The 22,128-nt window shown below is 43.7% G+C and overlaps 1 protein-coding gene across 1 annotated transcript in view; it reads left to right on the top strand.

Moving 5' to 3' along the window:
• CAPN13 (calpain 13) overlaps positions 1-22,128 on the top strand; it is a 170,716-nt gene that overhangs the window by 146,618 nt on the left and 1,970 nt on the right. The window contains exons 19-20 of the mRNA XM_060244658.1: positions 1,285-1,401; positions 3,467-3,522. Coding sequence (XP_060100641.1) covers positions 1,285-1,401; positions 3,467-3,522 — 173 coding nt within the window. The remainder of the gene's footprint in view (positions 1-1,284; positions 1,402-3,466; positions 3,523-22,128) is intronic.

The following is a 22,128-nucleotide window of genomic DNA, read 5'->3' as shown; positions in this document are numbered from 1 at the left end:
AGCTCCCTCCCCTGCTGTTTCTCTCTCACAATATCCAATATTCAGAGATATCTCTGAACATGGAGGTTCCATTTAGCTAAGCATAACTTGTAGCTGTTTATAGACCATGCATTTGTTGGTATTGTTTTAAAGCTGTTTAAGCCAGTGACTATAATCATAACTTGTGGCTGGAACTTTCATAAATTAATTACATGTTGAGTACTTCACATGAGCCTACTTTTAAAGAAAAGGTGAGATGGAAATACTTTAAATAAATAAACAAACCTTGTCACTTCTGAACATGTTATCAAATCAACTTCATTGATTCTTGCATACATGCACTTAAGGTGGCTCATTATGTTATAGTTGGAGAATCTTGGTTTTAATGACTTAACTGTGGATTCAAGCAATACTTTCTGAAATTAGGGAAACAGGAAAAATGGAGAAAACAATTGCTCACCATGCCTTAAAACGATTGCCTTGCCTCCATACATAAAGATGGGGTGTGAGATAAGATATATTTCAGGGGTGGCCAACGGTAGCTCTCCAGATGTTTTTTGCCTACAACTCCCATCAGCCCCAGCCAGCATGGCCAATGGCTGGGGCTGATGGTAGTTGTAGGCAAAAAACATCTGGAGAGCTACCATTGGCCACCCCTGATATATTTGATTATTATAAGGCTTGCCTTATTTTCTGGCAGCGTGTTTGTGTCTTTAACAATCACCTGAAACACAGAAATCTAGCCACTGGAGCTTTTACATGCCAGAAAACTTTCCAACAACCTAGTGATTTCCTTGTGAGGCTGGGCACTTGTGACTTTCCCAGAACCACAGAGGATGAGGCCATAGCTCAGTGGCACTTTTCCCCACAACACCTATCATGTCTTCCAGGAAAGTGGGCACTTTTGTTAGAAAGTGTAATAATTTTTTCACTGCTAGGGGCCCAAGATAAAACTGTTTCATTTTTAAAATGTTCTATGTTTGAGGCTACCTCAGTATGTGCAACTGTCTAAGGTGTGGAACAAGGCATACCACTGTTGAATACCAGAAAGGTAACCCTAGATGCTCAGAGGTACTCTGGTAATTAAAACTGTTATACATATACTATTGTTTGTGCATGTTTTGGGTAATGTGCAGGTCATACAGTAGTCATGTAGCTCCTTGGATCAGTGGGAACTGCAAAAGTTACTCTTCACAATCTGCAGGGTGAGTTCCACTGGTCTAAATGAACACAGTTCTCTATAGCTGTCAACTATTACTAGACTGTGTTGTCTCCTTTTTAACTTTCTCCTCTTGTTGCTTGTAGGTCTGAGTATTGATGAGAAGCTTCTTCAACTAATGACAGTAAGATATGGCAACTCTTCCATGAGACTCAGCTTTCCTGATTTTGTGTGCTGCATGATTCGTCTTGAGACCATGGCAAGTAAGTCATATGCTGTCCTTTGCAATGGATTTCCTTAGAGAATTGTTTGTGAGAAATGAACTAACTCACTTTAAGTTCCAAGAGCCTACATATTTCTACGATCACTTGGAAGAGCCAGAAAACCAAATGCAAACCAAATAGTCTGCATTGTATTCCTCATTTAGATGTGCTCTTGGATGCATATCTTATTGCACATCTGATTTATGCTCACAGTTTTAACTCCAGAAAGTGATATGGATGCATGTCTGCTGCTATACAATAGAAGAAAGATGCATGTAAATGATTCTTTTTGGCCCTTAATTCATTTTCATATGCTGAAGAGTCTCGATTTAGGATAGTAGCTTATCTCATCAACCAGACAAAACAAACAGCAGTAAAAGTTCAGGTTGTATACCTAACTATCTTCCTTTTCTCTTTTGATAAGAACATTAAAAGGGCCCTGCTGGATCAGACCAGTGGTCCATCCAGTCCTGCATCCTGTCTCTTACAGTGGCCAACCATTTCCTCTGGTTATTGTAGTCTGGATTTGAGAGAGTGCCTCTGAAAAATTACCAGATAATCATTTTTAGTTAAGAAATAAAGAAGCAAAGTTCCTTACATTTCATGATTTATTCATCTGATCATGTTAAATTTTTACACACTCCTGCAGAAATCCAGTTTAATAAAAGCATTTTGCATGGTTAAGTGCTGAACGAAATGGGACTCTTTTAAAGCTAAGAAAAGTGGAGTCACAATTCCAAATTTGCCTAGAAGAAGCATCTCAAAATCCACCAATAACTTTCAATTATTATTTTACTGAAAGTTTAAAATGCATGATACATTTCTTTAAACACTTGAAAATGCTGCCAATGGCATTTTCTTAGAAGATGATTGCTGAGCTAAATGGGAATAATGGACCGTGTGCCGCTAATGTGAATGGAGAATAGGTAGTGAAATAAATAAATAAATAGACGGATGGGCTCATTAAAAAGATTATTCATGTTCTCTGGATAACCATGAGCTAATAATACCTAAATCAAAAACATCTCGCCTTTTATCATTCACACTAAAATGGAGGTGGAAAAGAACCAGAGATTAAATCACACTTAAGACCATAATATTCATGCACCATTTTTGCTAAGATTATTCGGTTAGGACTGCTAGATTTGCAGTATGTAGCCAGGAAGAAGAGTTTTGCCTTGATTGCAAATACCAAATACCCTTTTCTGAAGTCCTATACAAAGTTTTTATGCTTTCATTTGTTTTAAAATATTTTCAAGCAATTTCTAGTAATTAGCCACATGCAAGCATAGAAAGTTCTTTCCACTAATTTCCCCCTTTCTTGAAGGATTTTGCATGCAGAAATAATTTGTTTTCTGTCACCATGATAAAATGGACTGTTGCATATTTACACATATGGAAGGATTCCTTTACTTCCATCCCTCTGATGGAACAAGAATGGCAAAGGAAAAGGCACCATCAGAAGAGAAAGGCTATATTCAGATGTCACAACAAACATCTGTCACGGGCACAAAAATGTGTACATGTGCATTCCCTCCTATGCCAAGCCATACCTGTGCCAAGCTATACATGGCTCAAACCCAGTGGCAACATTCCAAGGAATAATGTGTTAGCATTTGCCTCATTTGCAAGCAAATGCTCAGATGAAGAGAGAAATTGTGGTATATCATTAACATAAGCATACCATTAGTGCTGATACTGGTTGTGAGCAGGTACTAGGAGTACACACATTTAGTGATCCTTCTTTGACATGACATTGCCAGCCAACCATTGTGCTCTAATAATTACAGTGAAGGTTTATTTTGAGTGTGTGGGAGAAGAGTCACTTTACACACTGCATTTTTGATCATTCCATTGTTTTTTCTTACTATTTGATTTTTTTAAAAAAATAAACAATGTTTAAAATTTGCAAGATGTTGCTTTATTCATTTTAGAATTTTTAAATTTTATCGCCTGAACACAGCAATAAATTTTAAAAGAATCCATAGAATTGTTTCTTTTTTAATAGTGTTATACACCCTCCTTGTCCATTTTCATAACATGAAATGTATTTTGTACTCTCCAGAGGCCTTTCGCAATTTATCTTCAGGTGGGAGACAAATTTCTTTCTCTGAAAATCAGGTGAGTGGTGCTTATTTCCATTTTGCTCTTTCTTGCTTTCCTTCACAGTCCTTTGTTTTCATTTTTGGACTGAAAGTCCCTTCCCCTCTCAAAAAAGGCAGAATAGCTTTTTATATCCATTAATTTATAATAATCTGTTCTGTTAACAACCAGTGAAAGATGGTTTAGGAAGCAAGGACTTCTCTTTGGTATTTTTAATATTTTTTCCAATACAGAAGACAGTGCTACAACAAAGTCACTGTCATGCTATTATAAACCAGTGTCCAAGAATCCCACACCACCTAACACCAAGAATGTTCATATAGAACTGTTGTATGCTGAAAAATAGACAATATTTTTAAAGCCACATATTAAAAATAGTTCTTTACTCCCATTTCTCTCACCCTTTTAATTTATCAAGGAAGTTCTCAGTCAGCCAGTGCCTTGGATGGCTGTTGGTAACCAGAAGCAATTCAAACAAAGTCCTAGGAGCACTGGCTATTGATGCAGGGGACACTTGGCTTCAATTCAGCCAGTAGAGATAAGGGGTGCGACATCACTCCCTCCTGCTCAGGCAGCAGCTGGACCAAAGCCAAGATGATCCTACAATATCTCAATTTGCTCCTGGGTCATTATATCAGCCTAATTTGTTCCTGATTATTGTCAAAGAGCATTTGGACTAAGAAAAATGATCCAAATGAAAAGGCTAAGCTATGCAGATAGGAGTAGGTTTAGTAGTTCCTACTGTGTTATAAGGAACAAGCTGAGACCACAGCCAAATGAGGCCAAACCTGACCAGGGGTCAGAAAATGTTCATACCATAGATATGTATATGTGTGAATGTGCTCCACTTCCAGTTGATGTCCAAATCCACACTGAAGTGGCCCAAGTATATGGGAAAAAACCTTCCATACACAGAGTCTCACTGCTAAACTAAAGAAGCTGCTGGCTTAGGTTCTACACCAAGCTTGAAGGAATTCCCCCTCTACAAGCTTGGAAGGATCATTGAAAGAAAGAAAACAGAAATAAAGTATATTAAGGGGAGCAGAGTGAATATCTGGGCAGGGAAATAAGCAAACTTCAAGCAGTCAAAAGAATATCAACAATCCAAGCAAATGTTAAGACTCTGTACTTGATCTCTTGGCAGCAAATAACCCAAAATGGGGAAGTAAAATAATCTAACATGTATCAACAGAAGCTCCACAAGTCACTAGACAGGGTAGATAAAAGGCAGGCAAAAGCTCCCTTGGGGAACAAATTCTGACCCCAGTTGTAGGACAGTCAGTTAAATTCAAGAGCAAATATCTTATTTCCAGGGTTGGAACAAGAAAGATAATAAAGTTGGGGGTGGGGGGTCTAGTTTGTGATGTAAAAAAAGCAAGAGAAAAGAGGAGGTGTTACAGGGTCCTGGAAAAAAGTTCTAAATAAGCCGGGGGCGGGGAGCAGTCTTGGTTCCATTGGAGAACTAGGGCTTTGGCAGAAAAAATTAATGCAATAGGTGACAATATGGCTAATACTGATCAATCACTGAGATATCTTGATGAATGACTTGATGGCCAGGTACTGAGTGAGGCAAAGGAGGATTTTCCATGGAACAGCCTATTCTATTATGAGAATAATACCCCTATTTCCAGAACATCATAGTCACCCGTTTGGTTGCCAAGGTGCCTGGAGACTCAACTCACACACATCTGCCAGGAAAAGTGGGTTTTGTCTACCAAACTGGAAGGGACTTATGAGTACTAACAGCCACAACGTTGCAGCAGCACTCCGTGTCTCTCGAGGAGGGCTAGCCAGGAGAACAGATGGTTTCCAGTCGCTCCGTGCGATCCCCATCTCGGCCTTTGCAGTGGAAGGAAGGTCTGCCGCCAGGAACTGTCCAGGCAAGCGGTTTCCAGCCTCAACCATACAATCCATCTTGGGAGGCTAACACCACCAGCAGCTATCTTCCTACAGTGCCAGACTCTATCACAGCGAAGCGAAGGCTCACGTACTCAACAGATGTCACCTATGCATAAAGCCATCAAGCTTGTCCAATGGAACTCAAGACAAAGACTGGTGCCAGTAGAAGATCGAAGAGGAGGAAGAACATCTTCACCCAGAGCCCAGTTTCTTTGTATAGACCGGGTGTTATCTAGGTAGCAATTTGGCCACCTTTTTAGATAAGTTTGATAGACTTAAGTACCCCCCACCTTAATAATTTTTCCCATTCTTTCCCTTAATGGTCATCCTGGAGCCTTCCTCTTGGCCCATTGTTACCTGGAAGTCCAATCAGGTAACTAAGGCCAAGTCTGCTCATTGGCTAGCTATGAGCATCCAATCAGAGACTGCCAATTAACTGGCTATTGGCTACTGCATAAGTGCAACCCTTATGGTCATTGCAGAGCCTTCTATTTTCTGAGGTCATGTACCAGGTGACCACTGTCATCCGCCCGTGTACCTCCTATCCCCTAAGGGCTCAAGGTAGTCCTTATAACCTGTGACCCAGCTCCCCACAGGTGTGAATCTAGCAGTATCCCAGTTCTGCTATCTAGATACATCCTCGATTCCTGATCATTTGAGGGTCCCCTCCCGCTAGTCCTTGTTCGTTGCCATTGGAGCCTTCCTTGAAGACTACGATCGGTAATTATCACCCTGTTTGTCCATCCTTGTGTTGTCTCTGCATCTCTCTCTATTTTTCTTAGGACTGTATGTATGTTTTATGAGTTTATTACCTTGTACGTGTGTTCTATATTTTTTATAATAAAATTTAATTGTTTTACTTAATTAGTGTCCCTGGTGAATTTAAGCAATAATTTCACCTGTCAATTCCCCAACCTCGTTTTGAGGGTATTTTGGCTTCCAGATATTGGTGGAGAAAGCATTGGGCAAAATCCTGACTGTGTGAACAAATGCGAGTCGACACGTGTGTCTTCAGATAGCCAGATGTGGGAATACACCATCCAGAAGATCTTGCTAGTCAGGCTGTTGTGTGAATGAATGAGTGATTTTGACTTGTGTGAATGGCTCTAGAAAGTATTTCTATATTGTGGGTTGGGCTGCTCCCGCTCTATCATTCAGCGCAGATTCTCTAGCTGCAGCCAGAGGGCCAGATACCACCTGTAAAGGGGCTGAGCCTGCCTGGATCGCAAGGGGAGAATCTCGTGAAGTCCGGCTGTTGTCCTGAGGCCTTTCTCAATGCGTCTATCTGGGGGGGGGAGCGTGAGGATAGGTCAGGACTGTTTTAGATCAGATAGGGCCCCCTTCCCCTTTTTCTCTTTTACTTTGAGCACGGTGTATCTTATACACACGCACACTGCACACACATCCACACACATAAAAAGTTGTAGGGCTGGGCAAGTTAAACGGATCAGCTTTTGCTAGGCACTTCACAAGAAAAAGTCCCGGGGCTGGGCAAGCGACCTGAGTGTTAGGGCATTGATTCCCCCAAAAGTCCCAGGGTCCGCTTCACCGTTGTAAGCGACCTTAGTGTCAGGGCATTGCTTCCCCCGAACAAGTCCCGGAGCTGGGCAAGTTAAACGGATCAGCTTTTAATAATAATAATAATAATAATAATAATAATAATAATAATAATAATAATAATAATAATACTTTTTATTTATATCCCACCCTCCCTGCTGAGGCAGGCTCAGGGCGGCTCACAACACATAAATACAATGTACAATAAAACCATACACAATAATTACAATTACAATTATATAAAACCATCATTAAATCAACTTGTATTAAAATTAACATTATGGTGCTATGACTCAGACCTTCTATAAAATTCAGTGGCTAAAACATATCCAGCGAAACTTTCTTGGCTCGGTATTAAGTGAAGGCTATTTTAAAGACGTAGGTCTTGCAGGCCCTGCAAAATTGGTCCAGAATTGGTTTTGGGCATTTCCCCCAAAAGTCCCGAGGTCCGCTTTGCCGTTGCAAATGACCTTAGTGTCAGAGCATTGCTTCTCCCAAACAAGTCCCGGAGCTGGGCAAGTTAAATGGATCAGCTTTTCTGGGTATTTCCCCCCAAAAGTCCCAGGGTCTGCTTTGCCATTGCAAGCAACCTTAGTGTCAGGGCATTGCTTCCCCCGAACAAGTCCCGGACCTGGGCAAGTTAAACAGATCAGCTTTTCTGGGCATTTCCCCCCAAAAGTCCCGGAGTCTGCTTCGCCAGTGCAAGCAACCTTAGTGTTAGGGCATTGAATTTTCCCTAAGAAACCAACCCACGTGTTTACCATGGCATTCTTTGCAAAAGAAGAGAAGGAACTTTTAAAACTAGAGAAATGGCTTGTGAAGAAGGGGAGTAACCCCTGGTTAAAAGGATCATTTACCAGTCCTGATCCCTACCAACTCTTCCGCAATATGTTCCAAGACCATTGCACCAAGGCAAAGCTTAGCCCCTGCAAGCGAGACCTTTTCACATCATGGGGACTGTTCACAGCCTTAAAGGATAGCTCCACTGTTATTAAACAGCTGCAGGAACAGCTGGAGCAGAAGGAGCAGGAGGTAGAACAGTTGCATAAAAGCCATGAGGCTGAAAAAGAAGACATGCGTAAAACATGTGAGAGAGAAGTGGCCCAAGCCCAGACTAAGATCTCAGATCTGGACAAGGCCCATGATGCATATGTCCAAGAAATTATGCAGGAAAATAACAGCTTGGAGATAGAAAATGGAGACTTACAGGAAGAGGTGTCCCAGTTTAGGTTGGAAAAGTGCATCCTAACCATTGCTCGACAAGACACGTTGCTGGAATTAAAACGGGCACAGCAACAAGTAGCCAAATTTGAGCACAAATTCAAAGAGAGCCAAGCTCAGGTCAGCAAGCTACAGCACGCTGCTGAGTACTAGGCAGAGAACAACAAGAAGACACGTGACGCGGCCAGTCACAGAGCTTGTCAAAAGGAGATAGCAGAACTCAAAAAGAAATCGGAAGTAAAGGGAGCTCTGATCTCAGCAATTTCGCCCTCTGCCTTGTATGATTTCTCATCAGATGAGGAATTAGGAGAGGACGAAACAGTTGAGTTCCACAGTTTAGAAGAGGCAGTCCCAGTCCATCCTGTGGTTACTAAAAAAACCACAACCAGCAGGGAGGATGGATCTGAGGCTATAAGAATAGTGAGGGAGACTAGACCTTGGCGATTGGAGGACGTCAAAATGGCACACCAGTTTCTAGGACTGTACACTCAAGACACATCCATCATGTGGATGGCTCGGGCTCGGAAGCAATATCCGGGCATTACAATCAGTGAATTGAACCAGGTCCTAAAAATAGCTGCAACCGGTCAGGAGCTGACTGCCATAGTACAAACCATAGATCGCAGGGACATAGACGCCCTCACCACCCTTGAGTGGATGGCTGATATAATATCTGCTACATGGGATGGAGATACTATAAAAAACCTCTATCATCATACTGTACAGAGTCATGATGAGGATCCAGTCGACTAGCAAAGAAAAAGTTCTTAGCCACAGCAGCGGATGTTTTTTCCCGTCCAAAAATGCAGAACCTTACTACCATAATGAGGGATTTGTCAGTGATGTCATTATGGGATTTAACATGCCCACATAGCAGCTATTAGGCTTAGGAAATGTTAGAGACCCGGACTGGAATGACTTGGAAGCTAACATAGCACATGTTAGCAAGTTCATGAACAAGCTGAGGAGACGCAGTAAAGCTGGGAAGAAAGAGAAAGGAAAGGAGGCTGTCAATACTGCCACATATGCAAACAATGGACCTCACTCCCAGTATCAAAAAAGGCAAGCCAACCCTCCAAATTCAGTTCCAAACACTGGAGAGGCTCCACTGCATAAGGGCGGAGGGGGCCAAGCAAAACAAGGAGGGAAGTCAGGGAAGTGCAAGCAGTCTGCCAGTGTTCAGCGCAATAACCCCTTTGTGAACAATGGCGATGTATCCCAAGGTATAGCAAGCCAGGGGACCCCAAAAACCCTCCAGGAAGGAAACAATCAACCTGGTCCGCAGCAAAGTCTGTACCCAGACTTGAGTGCAGTCCGCCAGCAGACCCAGGCTGAAAGGGAAAAAAGAAGGGAAATATGGAGATTCCTGGTTAACGCAGGAGAGAACATGGAGCCATACGACAAGGCAGCCACTTCAGTATTACTTTGGAGACAAGCTCAGATACTGAAGGAAAGAGGAACTGTAGTACCGTCAGCACCTCCTCTCCCTCCATCGTCAGCTCCTTACACTCCCATGGCTGTTGTGCAAACACAGGACTGCATGCACAACCCATTTTCCCAAAGTCCGGATTTGTGCTAGGGATGCCCGGAGCCCACTGATCTCCCCAATGGAATCATAGCTAGATTACAGCCTGATACATGTGGGAGACCAATGGTAAAGGCAGGCATTGGGGCTCCAGGGTACAGTAAATCTGCCACTCTGCTAGTGGACACCGGAGCCTCCATTAATGTGCTCCATCCTAGGTTAGTGTCACAAGGGACTCAAACAGAGAGAACCATGGAACTGGCAGGATATGCAGGCGGTAGTCATGCCTCACATATTTGGAAGAATATCCCAGTCACCGTAGGCAAGCTTCAAGCTGTCATGAAATCCTGTAGCAATCAGGGAGAAGATGATAGCATAATAGGAGCCCCGTTTCTAACCAAGAATAAGCTGACTATTGATATGGCTAACTGCCTTCTTTGGCAGATTCCAGGAGGGCCAGAATTCATTAATGCTATTCACCGGTGTGCAGCTCTAAAGGCACCCCTCCCACTAGCACCCCTCTCCAATGATGAATGGATCCAAAGGTTTCCCGGGGTATGGATCACTGACAAATCCGAGTGCGGGACTGTAAAGAAAGCCTGTGTCCTCATAGAAGGCAAGGATCCCCCTCCACAGCGTCAGTACAAATACCCAGCTGAGGCAGAGACAGGCATAGGGAAAACCATTGAGGGACTCTTAAAATGGGATGTCATTCTTCCAATGCAATCCATCTGCAACACCCCCTTGTGGCCAGTTTTGAAAGCAGACGGGGTTACATGGAGAATGACAGTGGATTTTAGGGCCTTGAATGCCATGACTCTTCCAGTTGCTCCCATGGTTGCCAAATACAATGAGATCGTGGCCGCCATTGCTGCAGGGTACAAATTCTACAGTGTTTTGGACCTGGCCAATGCATTCCATTCTATCCGCTTACATGAGTCCTGCTGGTACAAATTCGCGTTCACTTTTCGCGGCCAACAGTACGTCTTTAAGCGGACATCCCAAAGCTTCCACTAGTCCCAGTATTTGCCATGTGCACATAGTGCAGATGTGGGACCACTTGCAACATGATTCAAAGGACCATGTGTTAAGCTACGTTGATGACACTTATACATGCAAAAACAGAACAAAAGGTCCGTGAAGTTACAGAGGAAGTGCTCAGTATCATTCAGGAAACTGGGTTCAAGGCAAGCTGTGACAAGGCTCAGCTAGTGCAAACTGAGGTGAAGTACCTAGGAATTACTCTAGGGGCAGAAGGCAGGACACCTGACTCCCAAAGAGTAGAAGTAATTTCCAAGCTCCCCGCTCCCACAGACACTCATTCACTGAGAGCCCTACTGCGAACTTTCAATTTATCTAGAGATTTTATTGAGTTGTTTTCAGAGAAAGCGCACCCTCTTTGTGAGTTGTTGAAAAAGGATGTGGCCTGGCACTGGGGGCCTGAGCAGCAGAAAGCGTTTGTAGATTTTAAGATGAGCCTAGGAAGAAAAATGGTGTTGCCTGAAGCATTCTGGCTTAAAACACAACTTCCTTCTGATCTGGTGACAGTGATAGTGAACGATGCATGGATGCAATCCCTCATTGCTGAAATCCACAACATCCATATGAAGGTAGCCAAGCAGCTAGGAAAAGCACAGCTCAGCATGGACCAGAGTTTGGGTTGGGTTAAAAACCCTCACATCTGGGACACTGGGCAACTAGTACTGTACAGGAAATTCTCACAGGATGAGCATTCTTTGGAGGCTAAGTGGCAAGGTCCTGTCCCAATTACGCTAAGGATTACGCTAAGGATTAGCCCCGCTGTATACCAAGTGGAAATTGCCAAAAAGAACGGAGAAACTTGGTACAAATATTTCCATTGCTCCCAGCTGAAGGAATGGAAAGGGAAAATGCCAAACAATACAGCCCAGCTTCAGCAGCCAGAAACCATGCCACCTCCTGGGAGGGTAGAGATCCGACAAACCTCAGTCATGCCTTGCCCAGACTTAGTAGATTTCTCAATAGGAGATACATTCATGACCCTAGATGCAACCTGAAGAAGTTAATAGTGAGAGATTTCTGATAACACATGGACATGTACACAGAAATCTAGGGGGGGGGGGGGTGATAGAGGCAAGCAGAAAAACACTACCCTAGAACTTACACTCATTTTTTATTATTATTATTTTCACCATCTATGTCTTCTTTCTCCCTCTACTATCTCTAGACTATAATGACCAAAAGGGGTCAACAGCATAGTTATTGTCATTTTATCCCCAGGTACGCACTATGGGGAATTATGTCAAAAAAGAGATCGAGAAGGGAAAGCTGAGATTGATATGCTGGTCATTGTATGTTATGCTTTAGTCACCGGTCCACAAAATTATTTAACAGACAAAACTGTTGTCCCCTTCTCTCATTGGAGATGTAAAAACAGTCTGAGCCATAAGAAAGTGATGTTATGTAAAGTTGTTAAGTCCAACTATAACGAAAATGATGTTTTGCTTCCCACAAGTAGTCATGATTTCCGCAGTTGTGATGAAGAATGGATTAGACCCCCAGATCTTGTTTTACTGTGTGTAGGAACAAGAGCAGATGTGCAGGAATTGTATTGTTTTTCTCATGCTGATACAGGAAGACCTTTGGTGCCATTGCATTGCACGTACGTCCCAAAAGGCCCACACAGATTGCCACTAAAAGATTTAAAGGCAATCCCGAGCGCCACTCCAGCCTCTGACAACTTTATAGAGGACATGGGGCCATACTGCGATGTAGCTATTGTGTCGACCACAGTATGGAAACAAGGTGATCCCTTTAAACTTATAGTCACAATTGGCTCTAGAAAGACCCAAAAGATAGCCATAAGCTCACCTAAAGGAAGGGCATACCAATTTAATGTGACCATGTGGAAGGATCAGAATTGGGTAATTACCAAAAATGAACTTAAGGAGAAGCGCCCTCCAGATTGGTTTTTGATGCTAAACAATTTGTGCAATGGGAGATTTGTGGCAGCCATGAAGTATACCAAGCTAGGAACTCTCAGTTCAGAATTCCTTTTTGAGGAAGGAGAATATACCTTGACCACTGGAACCTCCCATCTCACGGGGTTACAATTTAACCCATTGATAGCCAGCAATGAGACTTTCCTAGAAACCAGCTCCCATGTAATTGGCTCACACGTCGTTAAAAGAGACATAAGGGAACAGGTTTTAATTCAAGCTCAAATGCTGTTAAAAGAATCCGTGTCAGCCTTACCGGGCTGAACACTACGGAGCGGCTCCCTCAATGCACTCCCTATTTGAAACCCAGCAATAAAGGTTGGAAGGCATGGCTCCAGTTGTGGGCAGGAACAACCCACCACAGATCTAAGTGGTCTGTAGGAGACTGGCTTGTGCCAATCGCTGGGGGAGTGGCTGTGCTAGATTCCATGAACATTGAGATCCTAGCCAACAAATTTGCTTATGCCACCTCATACATGTCTCAGTTGGGCAAGCCCATTAATGATTTGTTCCACACGATATCAGATGTCCAGCATTCCATCAGTTCAATTTTGGTTAATTGGAAAAGGCAAATTGAAAGAGATTTTGCTCTCTTACTGAAAGGCACTCAATCTCTACAAGGCAATATGTCGTTGGCACTAGCGTGTACCCAAGCCCAGTCTATGAATTTAGCCAAGGCTATGGGTATAATCAGGCAGGCCACCAAAGGACATATTCCTTTAGAAATTAAGCAGTTGATCAGATCCAAAATTTCAGACCTTGAATTGGAAGTAGAACCATGGTGGACACCGGTAAACATTTCTTTCGTAGCAGAGACTCAGGAATTAAGACTGCTGCTCCTGATGCCTCATGCAAAAAGGTTTTTCTATGTGCACCCCATTATTCCACTAGGCTTGCAAATAGGACCGAATGATGTTCTGTACTCTCTAGACTCAGATAAATGGGCTAGACCTAATGGAAGTGGATGGGAAGCAGTAAGCTTGCAAGCATGTGTGCGCAAGGACAATTTGGGTTTCATTTGTGAAGAACAAACCCTAAAGACACACCACCCCTGTGTGACTCCTCTAAGGGACTCCCCACAGGAATGTCACTACACCCTGAGGCATGAGAACACTTCTGCATTTGTTTATTTGGGAAAGGGGTGTGCATGTGTGAGGACTTTTTGTGATTATGTAATCATCAACACCTTCCAAATTCAACCCATGCTTCCAGGAGTAAACAGATGTTTTTGCAATTTGTCCTCTATACTGGGATGCGACCTGCAGTTCACGGTCCCCATCTGGACTAGAGAGGAAATTGTAATAGCCCCTACTCTGTTTAAATCTATTAAGCCAGTTTTTCTAGGGATGGGTTTAGAAGCAATTTGATTGCTGTTAACCCATCCTCGCCTGAGGCAAACCTTGCAGGAAATTAAAAGAGCTGGAGATACAGCTTCCATGGTGGTAAAGCACAATGGCGAAGAGATCTCCAATATTTTTACAAAAATTAAGGACACTGGGAAACATTTGTTCCTTGATGCGATTTTGGGCTGAAGCCCAACTTTGAGTGCAGTTTTGCATGTGCTGTTGCATCCCATTGTCATAATTTTAGCCTTCCAAGTAGTTTTCTGTGCAGCCCTAATTGGACTCGGGTGCTGGATGAGAAAACAGATTAGGAAAGTGGAGGTATTTCGAAACATGTTGAAATATTGTCCCATGCCACAGGAGAAATAGCAATGGTTGAGCCTTGACCTTGCCCTTCCTCCCCAGAACTTTTTCCTGTATTTTTGCCCTGATGCACTTAGCCTAGGTCTCAAGCCAAAGGACCTCGGTGTTAAGTTGTTGTTTTTTATGAATTTTAGTCTGCCTTTTACCATGTGAAAGGAGGGCTGAATAGCCCTAGATATGTGTGGGGGCCTGAACCAGAGAGTGCCCTAGAACAGGTATTCCCAAACTCCGGGTACCCTATAGTTTTGAAAGTATTGTTTGTTGGGACTTCGATGGCAAAATTAAAGTTACAACACACAATAGACAATCCTTCACTACTGGGCTCCAGGGTGGTACTTGGGCTGAACTGTCCTGACCCTCTGAGCCGTCCAGAGGTCAGGCAACCAATGCACAACAAGCTGTTGTACACCGTGGGCTTCCTCCAGAGCTCCATGAGCCTTAAGTACCAACAGGGTCTGGAGAAAGAAGGAACTTGCCCAATGACACCCAAGAAAGAAATTTGGACAAAATCTGTTCTGGCCTGCAGAGCCATCTGGATGTGCACCCCTTGACTGCATCACTGCAGAAGGGAACCAGATTGGGTGCAAAGAGCCAAACTAAGGAGCTGAGATCGACTGCTTTTTCGGGACAGTCCTTGCTCACCAACTAGCCTTCTGGTCATAGTTAGAGTCACCCAAGCACAGCTCCCTCGTGTAACTAGTTCTTCGGGTTCCCCGTCACAGGTTTAAAATCTTTCCCTTGGTTTTTCTATCCACATGTATGTTTATTTTTTACTGCCATGCCGCCTACCCGTTGCCCCCAGCCAGCCTTGGTTTTGGATCATTTGCATTTTTACACTCTGCACATGCTCCAACCTGAAGCATGGGTGCAAGGGAGGATGGGAAATAGAGTCTTTTCTCCCAGCTTATGGACACAAGTTTTTTGTTGAAATCTATCTTTTACAAAAAAAAAAAAGGTAGGGCCATACCATCGGCCCAGAGGGTTAAAAGAGGGCAGGCAGTGACACTTGCCCTCCGGAGCACAGGGGCTCCAATTAAAAACTTCTTCCATCCAGGGTCTCAGGGGGCCAGAACAGATCCTCTCCAGATTTCAAACTACAAGTGTCTGGAGTTTGGATCGGGCACACGAGTCCCCAGTGGGAAAAGGAATGGTTGGGTCCATCTCAGCCAGGCCGAGACACACAATGGGAGGTGCTTGTCAATTATGGTAATGGAATTCAACTGTATGTTTTACAACCCAGTACAAAAATATTATTGTATATTGTGTTTTGCCAATGTCAATATATTATGTATTTATGGGAAAACCACACACACAAAGGTCTGGAAGTCCTGTTCCATTAAAAAGGGTAATTTGCATAGCCCCTCCTACCCAAACCCATGCTTACAGTCCCTACTCTGTTCCTTGTAAGCCGTCTCAGCCGCCAGCAGGAGGCAGCACTTGGTAAAATATGTGATGTATCCAGTTAACAGTTGCCATCTCCTGAGTGGGAGATGTCACTAAAATTGTGTTTTCAACTGAATATGGATATGTGTATGTATTTTCCAGTCTATTCTTCACCAGAAAGGGAACCAGCCCTGAAAGGGCTAGCTTTGAGGGAGTTTATCAACCGACCCGGTGAGTCTGAGCCTGAAAGGGCTAGCTTTGAGGTAGTTTATCAGCCGACCCGGGGAGTCTGAGCCTGTATCAGGACCCCTATGGAGCCCAGTACAAGGCCATCAAGAGCAGAAATGAGGGGTGAGCCTACGGGTTCAGAGAAGATCACCTCCACATTGGGCGTTTCTGTCCACCATGCCAGTAGCCCATCCAGTCCGATACGTTGTTAGGTCTGTGTGTTCAGAGGGATCCGGGAGTACATGACCAACACCTAAGTGCCATGGGCCTACTGGAAACTAGTACTTATTAGAACTGAGTCTTCAATGTTTATGATTAAGTTTTGGGAAATATTGTTTATAAACATGTGTACCATCATGCATTGCATACAATCGGGCCCATCTGCATAAATCAGCCCACACTCTGGATATGCCCGAGCAAATCCAAGGGATATCTGCACGTGTACAATGAATTGTATGGCACAAGACTGTGATGGCCCCTCCCCCTGCAAGTGAGCAAGAGGGATGGACCTCAAAATGAGTGACAGGCTATATTGATTATGGACTTTTCTATCTTTTACCTTGTAAAGAGGGAGTCCTCCAACCGGTGAAGGACTCCAAGCTGGCCCTAAAACAGATTATGCCACCAGACCCCTCAGAGCCCCAAAGGCTCTAGATTAAAAAGAGAGAAGGCAATCGAGGTTGGCTTCTCCAAACCCAGTGCAAGGGGAGGGGCATCATACAGGTGCAGACTCCCTGGTTTGGAGTGCCAACCCGGAAGCCATTTTCTCCCAGGGAACTTGACCATCTGTGGCAGCTAGCGCTTGGGGCATGCCAACCAACATGCCTTAAGAACATAGTGGGCATAGTAGACTGACTGCAAAAATGGAACCTCAGGATCTGGATAATGGGAAACCTATTGTACTGGATGTTATGTATTTTGTTTACTGACATGTCAAACACAATAAGGGTGCAAACATCTCCCCCAGAATCCTTTGCATGCTTGTTTGCATATTCATTTGGAAGCCTTCTCATAATTGGGTCTAGATGAGCCATGTGGGCCCAGGACTGAGGAAGGCGAAGAGACCTGATCTGACTTGGGAAACATCGGAGAACCTCGCATTGAGCATGCTCTGCAGAGAATTTGGCTTCAACCCGGGCATTTTCCATACAAGGGTGGGTGGGAAGACTAATGATTGCCGCCAGGCACTCTTTATTTCTCCCTCCACCAGGACATTCACATACCCAATAGACAAATGGAAGGGGATCTCTTCAAACCCCAATATAAAAAGCTTATCAGGGGGAGAAGAAGAGAAAAAGACTCAAGGCTAAGATAGGAACTAGTAAACAAATGTATTAGACTAGTTATAAAGAATGATGTATGAATTCACTTGGAAACATGAATTCTAATGTAATTGTATACTTTTCTAATCAATTGTTGTCATAATTGTGTGTGCTTTACCAATCAACTCTGGTTATTCATGGCTTAAAGAGCAGCAATGATTTTATGAATTCACCCTTTTATATCAATGATTGTAACCCTGTGTTTTGAATACTGTATGCCAAACCATGTTGCCAATGTCTGTTGCCTTCGCATCGTAGTATTCGAAGAAGTAGCCTTTGGCCCATTGGATATTGTATTTTCAAATTGATTTTTGAGTATTGTAGCTTAGTGGCTCCACCTTTTGTAGATAGGAGGTACACCCCAGTTGATACTTGGCTCTCTGCGGAAACGTCGCCTGTCAAGATCAACTGTGGACTTTCTGTTGTGTTGTTCAAGACTGTGTCTCCACCTGGTGATGTAGGTCTTGAAGGTGGGGGGGGGGGAATTGTGAGAATAATACCCCTATTTCCAGAACATCGTAGTCACCCATTTGGTTGCCAGGGTGTCTGGAGACTCAACTCACACACATCTGCCAGAAGAAAGTGGGTTTTGTCTACCAAACTGGAAGGGACTTATGAGTACTAACAGCCACAACGTTGCAGCAGCACTCCGTGTCTCTCGAGGAGGGCTAGACAGGAGAACAGATCGTTTCTACTCGCTCCGTGTGATCCCCATCTCGGCCTTTGCAGCGGAAGGAAGGAACTGTCCAGGCAAGCAGTTTCCAGCCTCAACCATAGAATCCATCTTGGGAGGCTAACACCACCAGCAGCTATCTTCCTACAGTGCCAGACTCCATCACAGCGAAATGGGAGGACCACATAAACACGAAATGGGAGGATCACATACTCAACAGATGTCACCTATGCATAAAGCCATCAAGCTTATCTTAGGCGTGGATCCTGTCAGATCGCCTAAGCCTTTGTCCAACGAAACTCAAGACAAAGACTGGTGCCAGTAGAAGATTGAAGAGGAGGAAGAACATCTTCACCCAGAGCCAAGTTTCTTTGTATAGACCGGGTGTTACCTAGGTAGCAATTTGGCCACCTTTTTAGATACGTTTGATAGACTTAAGTACCCCCCACCTTAATAATTTTTCCCATTCTCTCTCTTAATGGTCATCCTGGAGCCTTCCTCTTGGCCCATTGTTATCTGAAGTCCAATCAGGTAACTAAGGCCAAGTCTCCTCATTGGCTAGCTATGAGCATCCAATCAGGGACTGCCAATTAACTGGCTATTGGCTACTGCATAAGTCCAGCCCTTATGGTCATTGGAGAGCCTCCCCTTTTTCTGAGGTCATAAGAACATAAGAGAAGCCAGTTTGGATCAGGCCAGTGGCCCATCCAGTCCAACACTCTGTGTCACACAGTGGCCAAAAATTTATACACACACACACACACTGTGGCTAATAGCCACGGATGGACCTCTGCTCCATATTTTTATCAAACCCCCTCTTGAAGCTGGCTATGTTTGTAGCTGCCACCACCTCCTGTGGCAGTGAATTCCACATGTTAATCACCCTTTAGGTGAAGAAGTACTTCCTTTTATCCGTTTTAACCTGAATGCTCAGCAATTTCATTGAATGTCCACGAGTTCTTATATTGTGAGAAAGGGAGAAAAGTACTTCTTTCTCTACCTTCTCCATCCCATGCATAATCTTGTAAACCTCTACCATGTCACCCCGCAGTCGACATTTCGCCAAGCTAAAGAGCCCCAAGAGTTTTAACCTTTCTTCATAGGGAAAGTGTTCCACACCTTTAATTATTCTAGTTGCCCTTTTCTGTACTTTTTCCAATGCTATAATATCCTTTTTGAGGTGTGGTGACCAGAATTGCACACAGTATTCCAAATGAGACCACACCATCGATTTATACAGGGGCATTATAATACTGGCTGATTTGTTTTCAATTCCCTTCCTAATAATTCCCAGCATGGCGTTGGCCTTTTTTATTGCGATCGCACACTGTCTTGACATTTTCAGTGCGTTATCTACCACGACCCCAAGATCTCTCTCTTGGTCAGTCTCTGCCAGTTCACACACCATCAACTTGTATTTGTAGCTGGGATTCGTGGCCCCAATGTGCATTACTTTGCACTTGGCCACATTGAACCTCATCTGCCACGTTGACGCCCACTCACCCAGCCTCAACAGATCCCTTGGAGTTCTTCACAATCCTCTCTGGTTCTCACCACCCTTAACAATTTAGTGTCATCTGCAGACTTGGCCACTTCACTGCTTACTCCCAACTCCAAATCATTTATGAACAAGTTAAAGAGCATGGGACCCAGTACTGAGCCCTTCGGCACCCCACTGCTTACCGTCCTCCACTGCGAAGACTGCCTATTTATACTCACTCTCTGCTTCCTATTAATCAGCCAGTTTTTGATCCACAAGAGGACCTGTCCTTTTACTCCATGACTCTCGAGCTTACTAAGGAGCCTTTGATGAGGAACTTTATCAAAAGCTTTCTGAAAGTCAAGGTAAACAATATCTATCGGGTCTCCTTTGTCCACATGTTTGTTCACCCCCTCAAAGAACTTCAACAGGTTAGTGAGGCAAGATCTTCCCTTACAAAACCCATGCTGAGTCTTCCTCAGTAACTCGTGTTCATCAATGTGCCTTCTCATTCTGTCCTTGATAATGGTTTCTACCAACTTTCCCGGTATTGAAGTCAGACTGACTGGCCTGTAGTTTCCCGGATCTCCTCTGGAACCCTTTTTAAAGATGGGGGTGACATTTGCTACCTTCCAGTCCTCAGGAACGGAGGCAGATTTCAATGAAAGATTACAGATTTTTGTCAGAAGGTCCACAAGTTCAACTTTGAGTTCTTTCAGAACTCTTGGATGTATGCCATCCGGACCTGGTGACTTATTAGTTTTTAATTTGTCTATCAGTTGTAGGACCTCCTCTCTTGTCACCTCAATGTGACTCAGGTCTTTCAACACCCCTTCCAAAATAAGTGGTTCTGAAGCAGGCAAACACTTCTCTTCTTCCACAGTGAAGATGGAGGCAAAAAATGCATTCAGCTTCTCAGCCATTTCCCTATCCTCCTTCATTAATCCTTTTATCCCTTCGTCATCCAATGGCCCCACTGCCTCCCTGGCTGGTTTCCTGCTTCTAATATATTTGAAGAAATTGTTATTGTTGGTCTTTATGTTTTTTTGCAATATGCTCCTCATAGTCCCTTTTTGCCTGCCTGATCACAGTCTTGCATTTGATTTGCCACATCCTGTGTTCCCTTTTATTAATCTCATTTGGACTAGCTTTCCACCGCTTAAAGGAGACCTTCTTACCTTTTACAGCTTCCATTACTTTGTTTGTTAACCATGCAGGCCTTTTCTTATACCTGTTTGTGCCTTTCCTAACTTGTGGTATATATTTTATCTGAGCTTCTAGGATTGTAATTTTAAATAGCCTCCAAGCTTCCCCAAGGGTTTTGACTGTATTTACCTTTCCTTTCAGTTTCCTCTTCACATGGCTCCTCATCTCAGAGAATTTACCCCTTTTAAAGTTAAACGTGGTTGTGCTGGTCTTTTGGGGCAACTCTCTATTTATACAAATGGTGAAATCAATAACGTTATGGTCACTGCTCCCAAGCGGTGCGATCACTTTTACATCTCTCACCAAGTCTTGGGCATTACTTAGGACCAAATCCAGGATTACCCCACCCCTGGTAGGTTCAGAGACCATCTGCTGCATAGCACAGTCATTGAGAGCATCTAGAAACTCAATCTCTTTCTCTCAACCAGAACACATATTGACCTAATCAATCTGCGGGTAATTAAAATCACCTATTACGACACAGTTTTTATGTTTAGCCACTATCTTTAAGCTTTCCATCATATTATAATCGTCCTATATCTTTTGATTTGGTGGGCAATAACAAACTCCCATAGTTAAATTTCCTTTTGGGCCCTCTATTTCAACCCAAAGCATTTCTAGAAGGGAATCTAATTCTCTTACCTCATTCTTACTGGACCGTATGCCCTCTCTGACATACAGAGCCACCCCACCTCCAACCCTTCCCTCCCTATCCTTCCGATATAACTTATATCCAGGAATCACCGTGTCCCACTTATTCTCCTCATTCCACCAAGTTTCTGAAATTTCCACAATGTCTATGTTTTCTTCCAACACTAAACATTCCAACTCACCAATTTTACTTTGAACACTTCTGCCATTTGTGTACAAACATCTATAATTTCCCAGGCAAGCTAGGCCTGCCACCTTCCTCCTGCTGCCTCAAGACTCTGGCAGGCAGTCCATACTGTTTGTCACCATCTCAGTGGACAACTCTGATCCATTACCCAGTAGAAAAGTAACAGCTAATCCTTCATCTCTTTGAGATGAGTCCTCCCGAACCAGTGACATTTAATCTCCTGTCAAGATTTAGTTTAAAAACTGCTCTGCCACCTTTTTATTTTAAGTGCCAGCAGCTTGGTTCCATCTGGGGACAAGTGGAGACCGTCTCTTTTGTACAGCTCCCGCTTGTTCCAGAAAGCATCCCAGTGCCTAACAAACTTAAACCCTTCCTCCTTACACCATCGTCTCATCCACACATTGAGACTTCTAATTTGTGCCTGTCTCTCCAGCCCTGCATGTGGAACAGGTAGCACTTCTGAGAAGGCTACCTTGGAGGTAAACTGACCACTGACCACTGTCATCCTCCCCTGTACCTTACATCCCCTAAGGGCTCAAGGTAGTCCTTTTAACCTGTGACCCAGCTCCCCACAGATGTGCATCTAGCAGTACCCCAGTTCCGCTGTC

The sequence above is a fragment of the Heteronotia binoei genome, chromosome 1 (genome assembly GCF_032191835.1).
Source record: "Heteronotia binoei isolate CCM8104 ecotype False Entrance Well chromosome 1, APGP_CSIRO_Hbin_v1, whole genome shotgun sequence".
NCBI classification, from domain to species: Eukaryota; Metazoa; Chordata; class Lepidosauria; order Squamata; family Gekkonidae; genus Heteronotia; species Heteronotia binoei.
Note: the sequence above shows the minus strand (reverse complement) of the source record. Positions and strands in the feature narration are given on the sequence as shown.